The sequence below is a fragment of the Pygoscelis adeliae genome, unplaced genomic scaffold (assembly GCF_000699105.1).
Source record: "Pygoscelis adeliae isolate BGI_AS28 unplaced genomic scaffold, ASM69910v1 Scaffold26, whole genome shotgun sequence".
NCBI lineage: Eukaryota > Metazoa > Chordata > Aves > Sphenisciformes > Spheniscidae > Pygoscelis > Pygoscelis adeliae.
Window position 1 is genome coordinate 5,228,261 of NW_008825104.1, and position 10,386 is coordinate 5,238,646.

Consider the following 10,386-nt stretch of genomic DNA (forward strand, 5'->3'; position numbering starts at 1 on the left):
AGGGAAGTGGTTGAGTCACCATCCCTGGAAATATTTAAAAGACGTGTTGATGAGGTGCTTAGGGACATGGTTTAGTGGGCATGGTGGTGTTGAGTCGACGGTTGGACTCGATGATCTTGGAGGTCTTTTCCAACCTTAATGATTCTATGATTCTATGTAGGAACTGCCATTGACATCCCTGGGAACACCTTGCCTTTCAGTGGATGAGCTCCATAGTTGGCCAAGAACAAGTTTAGAACGTGTATTTCATGATAGAGCATACACTGATGTTAAATTAGGACAAAAATGAGTATTTTATCAATCCTGCACAGGTTGAAGAACTTTAACATCTATAGACAGGTGCAACAGTTGGAGAGAAAAAGCATCTTCCTGGGTTCATCCCTGTTACCATTGGTGAAATTGTCTCATAAAGATAAAAGCACTTTTTTAGGTTTAACATGCCTCCATAATTCTTGCCTACCCAAAATTTAAGATTTGTTGTTTATTTGGAGCTGTAACTTAAAGTTTGGGATTCCTTTTATCAGTTCCACAGTGCCCCCACATAATGTGGCAAAAACTATGACGGGTCATTTATTTTCTGACTTACTACCCTTTCAGGTATAAAGGAAATATAAATAAGAAGAGAATTTGTCCCTGTATCACATTACATCATTGTAAAGATGAAACGTCTCACAAACATTACTTTTTCTTCTTGATCTCTCTTACGTAAAAGTGTTGGCACTTTCTCTATTTTACAGATGAAAGATTAAGTCAGAAATATACCCTCATTTAGGGCACCTAACTTGAAACGTATAGGACCTGATTTTTTACATTAGAAACTTCATCCTCTGTGCAGGCAACTGCTGTTTGAGTTGATGGGCTAACTGGTAGCAACAGATGACATTAGAGCTGCACAGGAAACAATTTCACTGGGTTTCATGGAAAGGTCCTCTATTTGATAGAGTTAGGACACTTGGTTTGGGTTTCATTTGGACCAGAAAAGAGAATTACAAGCAATTTCTGTATCTATTAGAGCATAACAGAGTTTGATTTGCTAAAACATGAATATAAGAAAATGGGGATGCTGATAAAAGGAGATAGAATAACATCTTTTCATTTTTACTGCGTATTTAAATTTGATTAGTCCCATTCTCTAAACTTCAAATCAGGCAGGAACAAGTCATGAGCAGAGGACCTCTTCAGAAATTCTGTGAACAAATAATTGTTATTTTAACCAAGGTATTAATTTAACTTATATTTGACTCATATCCAAGTTGTCATTCAGCAGTTCTTCTGAAAAATCTATTGGTTTTTTCAGTAATTGCTGTACCAGAGTGGTAGCCAGGGAAAATGATCCTATAGACAACTCCTTTAACAAGAGTAAGCAGGTAAAATGTTTTCACAATATGAACAAGCTTGTTCAGCTTGTATATAGGTACTATATGTTTACAAAAGCACGACTCAAATTTCTCTACAAAAATAAATCACAGTTATTTTTCATGTAGACAACATTGAGTATTTGCAACTTCCTGACCTAATGTATAATTTTTTTAGCAAGAAACATGGAAAAATATGAAATTTTTATTAAACAAATCAGTACTTAATAAAGTAATTATTCTTATATACAGTGAAAAAAAGTTGCTCCGTTCATTTTCTAAACCTATTTTATTTTCCAGATAATTACATTTTTGTTTGCAAACACTTAAAGAATAACCTTGGGCATAACAGAACACTGAAAATAATACGACATACCTTGTTTAGCTTTACAAAGTATTCCAGTCCAGCTTCCAAGGGATTAGTGTCACAGTTCATCTGTTAAAAAAAAAAAATTCGCCATTCATACATGGTGGACTATCATAGCTATTGCGTTGGTGGGTAGGGGGTATTTATTTAGTTACCCCATGCAGCCAGCTTACTCCTGGGTCAATGTCTTCCACGTTGCACATGTGCAACTTCCATTTGACTATACTGTATGCTTCCTACATGTGATTTCAACAGAATATCTACTATTATGCCTAATATATAGATATGTAAATCATTCATCAATGTTTCAATACGCAAATTAAACACACATTTCAGTAAGAAACAAGACTTTTTATCAAAGCAGAATGGAACCTGCAGAGGATTGAATAACTGAGGTATGCACATTAATTGCAACACAGTAGAATGCCTTAGCTGGAGAGGAAAATAAAACAGAAAGCCAATTTTATTTACCATCTTCCCGTTACGTGTAGGGGGAATGATTTCTTAGGCAGCATTTGAAGCAAGAATGAAAATAATTATCACTGGGCAAACTAAAAGGACCCCTAAATGCCCACCATTTCACCTTCCTGAGTTCTTTCCTTTCCAACAGACTTAGGAAAAATTTCAGGTAAGCAGAAATTACACTGATTTTCCCCAAATTCTCTACGCCCCCTGAGTAGTTCTATATTGTGAGTGAGCAAATTTGGCAGAAACAAGCTAATGGGAAATGAAAAAGTTCCAAATACATTATGAAGCAAGAATAATTGGTCTCTCATGACATAGTTATTACAGAAATAAAACATTTCCAGAATCTGTCAGCCAAACTTTTGATTTCAAAACACTAGAGCTCAGCAAAACCCTCATAATTTTGTTATACACAAGAGGAAAAAACATCAGTGAATCAAAATAAGTGTCTCTTTGCCAGCAGTGCAATGGAGTATACTAGTTATTTTTGTTTAGAAAAGACACTGTTCAGAATTATAGCAGCTGTTCCTGCCCAAGGTAAATTTTCTTTTCATGCTAAATTGAGAAACTGGAACAAATACTATCTGTGTTAGCTCTGACTAAAACCTGTATAGTCATAATGAAATACAGAAAATAAACAGAAAGAATAATAAAGAAGTTATATTTCCTGACCTCTGCCCCCCAGGCTCGGAAACCCTTTTCCAGCCTTAAAGCATTCAGAGCATATGTTCCAAAGTTGTCAATTCCCTCTTTTTGGCCAGCTTCCATGATTGCACTGTAAAGAGCTACAGAATCTTCTTTTCTGTGATAGAGCTCCCAGCCCAATTCACCTGTTTTACAAAAAAGATTAACGGTTTCATCAGCTCAACAATGAAACAATCCTAATAAATACAGTCCTATTCTTGGTAAAGAGTGGGAATCAATGCTGTAAGTGTTAATTCACATTCTAGGGTTAATTCTGCTACCATATATCAAGTCTAATTCCCTGCAAGAACCACCAAATGATTTATGCTCTACGTCTCAAGCAGTGGTACTATTATTCTAATTTAAACTGTAAACTGAAATCTGGGGGGTGGGGAGGATCAGAATAACTGATAAGAAAAGGTCATGTAGTGAAGTCACAATGAGACATGAAGCTTAAAGGCATTATAAACAGATGATGACTTGGCAAGCGAACAGCAAATGTAACTGAGTGTAAATAAGCCTAAAATGAGTATATTGGATCATGTTTAGTACAATAGAGAAGGACTTCAGCTGCTTCAGAATGATCTGAATTCAGTCCATTGCAGCAGAGATAGACATAAAAATAAAAAGTAACTGAGAAAAACAAATACTCAGCATTACAGTGTTACATTTTCAAAGCACTTGACAAACAGTAATATACGGTAATCCAAAACCAATTCTTGACGTTGGTTTTGCAGTGTCTGATAACACAGAGGTTATCAGAACTGGCCTTTTGTTCTGCAAAACAAATATTTACACTATAGGGTATTCTAGAGAAAAAGGTCTTGGAAAACTCAGCACAGACCCTGACCAGATCACATTTGAATATCAATGTACTGCATTTCCTCACACATTTATATATAAAACGTGATGAACCTATTGCTTATGAATACATAATGACATTCATTTTTCAACATAATTTTAGTTACACATATTATTTTATTTATTGCCTCTTTCCTTAAGAGTCTGTTTTCTCTATTGCTTACCTGTGTATGATATTCTAATGGCAGTAACAGCAATATCAGAAAGTTTCACATGTCTAGACTGGAGAAATTTAAATGAACCATCACTCAGATCCTCACTTGTCAACTTCTGGAGGATCTGTCGGGCATATGGACCTGCTACACCAAGTACTCCCATCTCATCTGTCATGTTTTCTATTTCAACTTTATAATCACCTCTTGTTACTTCCTCTTCTATCCATCTGCATGTAAAACACAACAGTGATGTTAATTTTTTTATGAAAAATAATTTATTTAGGTAAAGATTAAAAAGGAATAATTTTTTGTTACTGTTCATCTTCCCAGCAGCTCCCAGTCCCACACCTTCTCACAACCAAAGGAAGTATGTGCTACACTAGACAGTCAAATCTGTCATTGATGTTAAGCAGTGTTTTCTGGTGAGATACTGGTATAGGAACACAGACATCTGGGATACAATCAGGAAAGGAGAGAATTTAAATGGGTGGAACAGTATTTTCAAGATAAGAGAAAGAAGTGATCTCATAGAATTGAACACAGATTTGCCTTTGGATCCAGAATGTGTTAATAAAAAGTCAACATACAAAAAAGAGTAAGCAATAAACACAACGATCAAAATAAATTTCACGGTCAACAGTAATGTACAACCAGGCTTGTTCCTTCCTGAACACAGCATTTAAAGTATTGGCAGGAAGTTCAGTTTTGATTTAATCAAAAACATCAGCTGCGTATTGTATTTCAGGAAGCTCACAAAATAAATGAAAGGAGTATATTTAAAAATCTTATAAAGTACTACTTGGTTAAGCAGTGCTAAAAGATCTCAGGCACAGGGGAGTACCAAGCAGGACTGCTGAAATTCTGTAGAAGTAAATGCATTAGGTCTGGTTCTGCCATTTGGTTCCTGAATGTGCCAACGGTCCTACTGATTCCCATGGGACTGTTATGAAACAGTAAATTATTCATCGTGTGTTGGGGTAGCAAATTGCAGTCTTTTATGCGCTGATTCATTTTGAATAACTGATTTGTCAGCAATCTCCAGTAAGAAAAATTATTTTTCTTAGTATGTATGTACAGCCACTTACAGCACTAGAAATGTCACTTCCAATGCTCATCTATGAAAATCATTTTAATGAAGTCATCCTGCAACTGCTTCTACCTCCTTTCTTTCTGTTGTTTTGCTTTGTGACCCCAGAGCCCAAACAGAAGACATTATCACAGTACTAGGAGGACTGCACTGCCTATCTGTATTGGCCAGGTCAGTGTCTGTGGGGTCATCCACGTTTAAAGCCAATTTTCTTTTTTGCATAAGAGAAAACACTAGAAAGGAATAACTGTGCTGTGTTTCATCATACAATGCCAAACACAAACAGGTTCAACAACAAAACAAGAACTACCTCCATTAATTTATATTACATAACTATCAGTAAATTCTCCACCTTTTTATACCAACAATAACCCAATATACAACTACTTATACTTCAGGATTCAACTCAACCAAGTTTCTAAGAAATCAAAATCAATACATAAGTAGAATTCTCTTGAAACTAGCAAAAGGTTTGTTGAGTAATAATTAAGAATTTGGTGCTTAGTAAAAAGGTTTCTATATTGCTGTGACTGTATAGCACTGTGTACTTACCGTATCAAAAATAAACTAACCTCAGATCATGGAGTTCTGACCCTGAGCCAGTTACAAGCATAAATTCTCCAGGATACAGTTGAGAGACTGTTAGCTCAGCATAAACTTTTCCTCTCGGTGTTAACATATGGCTTATATTTGTGGAACCCACCTACAGAGTAAAATTTGCAATTATTAAGAATGCAAAATAAAACCTTTGAATCCTTAAATATTATGAAATATACAGAAATATCTCTTTATTTGAAAGAACAACGTTTTTACGTTTGTTCTGCTATGCCATAATAGGAGCAGACAGATACACAATTGGCCAAGCTTAAGCTTTACAGTGGAAATTTCACATTTTTCTTCATAGAAAAAATTGAAATTTTTCAAATCCAGACCTTCATAAATATTTGTTAATTGTGTATTACACAAGGTGTTCTTAAGCTACATTTGATTTAAGAATGCATTTTCAATGCAAATTAAATCAATTTTAGTTTGTTCTCTGATCATCAGAATAAAAAATTCTACATGTTATTGACATAAATATTCTTTTTCAATCATGTGAATAAGGCTTTCAGATCCCAAAATGATAACATTACTTTGCCCCTTACCTTAAAGAAAGAAATATTGAGCTGGCTTATGCTTTTGTGGCCCTGAATTATGTATGCTTTTATATTTTATGTAGTTGCTGACTATGAATCTACACCTCTGTACATTCGAATTGAGTTCTGTGTAGAAACGTGATCTCTAGAGGTAAAATTTCAAATAACAGTTACTTAGCTGTGACCACAAAACGTATACATGTTCATACAGATATCACCCATACAAACAGAAATATGAATGTGCCATAGCTGTTGTGCTGGTCTGGTTCCAAAGGCAGAACTTAATCTCTCTTATTTCATTCTGCTTTCATAAGAATCTTGTCAATCACCCAGTCAGTGCCCAGATTCCAGACAATGAATGGAAAAAGGAAAAATGTCACAGATATTAACATTCTTTTGCAAGGTTATGTTACATTAATATAGTTACTGGCATATTACAGGCATATAATTGAATTTTCAGGATCTGATGGTAGTCACACTCAACCCGGTTGTGATACAAGTGTATCTCCAGTAACTTCACTGAATTATTTTATGATGCAGACAAGCATGAATGGTACCAAAAATCAGCTTAAATAATCAACTGTTGTGAATGCTGGATTTTTAAGTGGACTCATAAACTGTTTGTTCTGTTCTGCCATCTCTCTTTCTTTTTCCCCTTAGCAACACTGATTAAACTTCACAGAAAGCACTTGCTTTGTGCTCATAATTTCCTGTTTAATCTTGCTTTTCCCCCACCACATAAATATATTCAGCAAGTGTTATCCCTGCCCACTGATGACAGCTACCCCACCTCTACCCCAAGCTAGAAAGAAGACGAACTTTTAATCTGTATTGCTATCACAAAACTAATACAGTAAAAACTATGACTACATGGCAATTCAGGTTCTTCTTTCTCCTAAACCTATAGGACACCATTCTTGTGTACAGCCTTCCCATTCAGTTGGCTCTGGCCTCTGAGAAGAAGTTATCTACCTTCATAACTATAGTCTCAGTGTACCTACTGTTTCGCTATGCTTCCTCCCTCTGGTGTCTAAAGCAGCTACAACCATCACCTACAGCAAAAACTTAATGAAATTCTGTGCTGAAATGAGCAAACCCCATGGCTGTAGCACTTTGGAAAGGAACAATCTGCTTGCTGGAGGTGTACCTCTGAAGTTAAAAACACTAGATTAGAGTGGTTGACAAAGCAGGAAGGTAAAGGGACACATGGAGCACTACCACAAACGGAGGACCAAGAATAAGAAACCTGGGGTAGTTTGTCACAGTGTGCCATTTTTGAAAACAGTATCATATTCTGAGGATCTGTGAGCAGCTACACTTGTGGAGAAACGACAGGTGTGAGCTGAAAGCTGAATACCCTGAATATTTGCAACCCTGCCTGCTTCAGGCAGCCAGCTGTAAAAGAGAGTCAGCATGAAGGGGGTGGAAAATAAGCGTGGGTCACATTTAAAAAAAAAAAAAAAACACCACAAAAAAACTGTTGCCTTGGGCATCCAGGAAGAATACAACATCCAGCTATGGTCAGGCAAGGGCACCTTCCACTGCTCTCCTCTGCTGCCTGAAGCTGCCACAGTACAGCGCAGTTTTAGGCAGGCAGCTACCAAGTTATTCTAGTACTGCTGTAAAAGAATTCCAGGTGAGATTCACTTGGACTTCTTTAGACAAAGATTTGAAACACAGAAAGTTCTGTGTTTCAAGGAAACACTTTTTTACTGTAAAGGTGACTGAATACAGGAACAGGTTGCCCAGAGAGTCTCCATCCTTGGAGATATTTAAAAGCCATCTGGACATAGTCCTGGGCAATGAGCTCCAGGTGACCTGCTTGAACAGAGGGTTGGACAAGGTGACCTCCAGAGGCCCCTTCCAACCTCAACCATTCTATGATTCAATGATTTGTGCCAAAAGGTCCTTCTACATGGAGTATAACTAGTATAAACTCCACTGTCCATGTTCTTAACTGAGTGATATACATCTTCTGACACAGCAATTTCTCCAAAGGATCTGAGTGTTTCGTATCTGAAAGATATGGCGATAATATTATGCTTCATTTTCCGTTTCTGAAACAAATCTTGTTTGTCTAAATCCTACATTAAAGCAATTATCACTGTCCCATTTACCTTTGGAACAACATTTGCAAATAGATGATCCAGCAGCTTAACAGAATCTGTGCCTTTTACTTTAAACTTGCCAAATGGTGACAGGTCAATCACACCGACTTTTTCCATAACCTGTTTATACTCACGACCCACAGGGTCAAACCAATTTGTGCGCCGAAAACTGGGTCTGAAACAGAGCATTTACACACATAAAACAAAATCTGGAAATTTTGTGCTCTTTTCAGCAAAACATAGTCTTCAGTTTCTTCAGTTTAATAATCATTCAAAAGAGATAGACTTTCCTAATTGTAGGTAGCTTACCCAATATTTTCCTTGGTCTAACATAGCTTAATTATTAAAATCCTTTAACAACAAAGATATGGGTTGATATTTTCTCAACCATTTTGTACAATAAACTCTGAACTGTTCAAATATTAGAAGTAGTAGTATGTCGTGTAAATTTACAGCGTATTTTGTTGCTGAATCATTTATTTGAGTTTAAGGTGTCAAAGGCTTTATTTCTGAACAGCAGAGCGTGTTTCTTTATTCCTTTATGAGCCTCATTGAGATTGGGACTCCAGTATCCCTGTGGAAAACATTTATTTGCTGGATGCTCCCTGATGCAAGCAGGTAACTAGGTAGGCAGGCACAGAAAAAAAAAAAGCAAGGAGGACTAGGCTTCTCCTTTCCTGAGAATTATACAGGGAGGAATCAGCTTTTTCATGAAAACATTATAGTGTGCTGCTGATCAAATAATAAGGGAGAAAAATACAAATTTATAATTAACAAATTGTTCTCTAACCTTTTCCTTGAGCTAGGCTGCTCCCTGATACCCCAAACCTAGAAGAATTACAGGACACCTCGATGCGTGTTTTGAAATGTCTGCATTATCAGAATGAAATGGATTCTAAACTGTAGAAAAAACAACAATAGAAGATCTACCCAACAGATAACTTTAACTGAAATGAATGATAAATGTATGCTTCTTATCAAATTTAACTCAGCTGACCCTTGTTGTCATGACAATTTATTGGGGCAAGGGGGAAGGTAATTTTTTATTTACTTGTATCCAGTCTCATCTCCAGGTTTGTAGAACCAATGGGGTTGCTCCCATCCTGCATGAAAGCCCATTGAACATTTTGATTTTAGCAAATCATACAGCCCACTGGTTCTCTCTGTTGGTCTCCCAGCAAATCTTTCTTCTTTAGGGTAACCAACTAGAGTGGAAAAAAAAACAAACCAAAAACTATGGCATACTAAATACTGTATATCACAAAAACAGAATATATATTAATACATACATATAAACAGAGAAATCTAGAGGCAGGCTTTGTTGGAATCCATTTTCAGGATATAAATGTATTGAAAAAAATACCTTCTTACCAATGTTATTAAAACCATAAGATTCTCTTGCTTTGGCTGCTGTGTATTCTGTGGTGGTCCACTTTCCATACCGGTTGGGATCTAATTCTATCAGGTCAAATGGAGGTTCCCCCTCAAAGATCCAGTCACTGAGGTACTTTCCTATGCCACCAGCATGTATAATGCCATACCTTAAAAACAGGAAAAAGTCCTGTAGTGCCAAGTCTTTGTTTGTTTTTAAAAATCAGTGCTAGCATATACTACTAATATACACCCTGAAGTATTCTAAATTTTTTCCCTTTTTTTTTTTGTTCTATTTTGTTTTGTTTTCCAATATTACATGCTTTATTGACAGATACTGCCCCACTGTCAGCAGCAAAACTCCATTGCTAATCATAGAATCATAGAATCATTAAGGTTGGAAAAGACCTCTAAGATCATCGAGTCCAACCGTTGACCCAACACCACCATGACCACTAAACCATGTCCCCAAGCACCTCATCAACATGTCTTTTAAATATTTCCAGGGATGGTGACTCAACCACTTCCCTGGGCAGCCTGTTCCAATGTTTAACCACTCTTTCAGTAAAGAAATTTTTCCTCATGTCCAATCTAAACCTCCCCTGGCGCAACTTGAGGCCATTTCCTCTCGTCCTATCGCTAGTTACTTGGGAGAAGAGACCGACACCCACCTCGCTACACCCTCCTTTCAGGTAGTTGTAGAGAGCGATGAGGTCTCCCCTCAGCCTCCTCTTCTCCAGGCTAAACAACCCCAGCTCCCTCAGCCGCTCCTCATAAGACTTGTTCTCTAGACCCTT

At 36.8% G+C, this 10,386-nt stretch overlaps 1 protein-coding gene across 1 annotated transcript in view; it reads right to left on the bottom strand.

The window, feature by feature from the left end:
• The window catches only part of DMGDH (dimethylglycine dehydrogenase), a 48,563-nt gene that overhangs the window by 13,798 nt on the left and 24,379 nt on the right, over nucleotides 1-10,386 (bottom strand). Inside the window, exons 8-14 of the mRNA XM_009327320.1 lie at nucleotides 9,590-9,759; nucleotides 9,270-9,423; nucleotides 8,228-8,393; nucleotides 5,547-5,677; nucleotides 3,897-4,114; nucleotides 2,860-3,017; nucleotides 1,732-1,791 (exon numbers count right to left, since the gene is read on the bottom strand). Of these exons, the coding sequence (XP_009325595.1) occupies nucleotides 1,732-1,791; nucleotides 2,860-3,017; nucleotides 3,897-4,114; nucleotides 5,547-5,677; nucleotides 8,228-8,393; nucleotides 9,270-9,423; nucleotides 9,590-9,759 (1,057 nt within the window). The remainder of the gene's footprint in view (nucleotides 1-1,731; nucleotides 1,792-2,859; nucleotides 3,018-3,896; nucleotides 4,115-5,546; nucleotides 5,678-8,227; nucleotides 8,394-9,269; nucleotides 9,424-9,589; nucleotides 9,760-10,386) is intronic.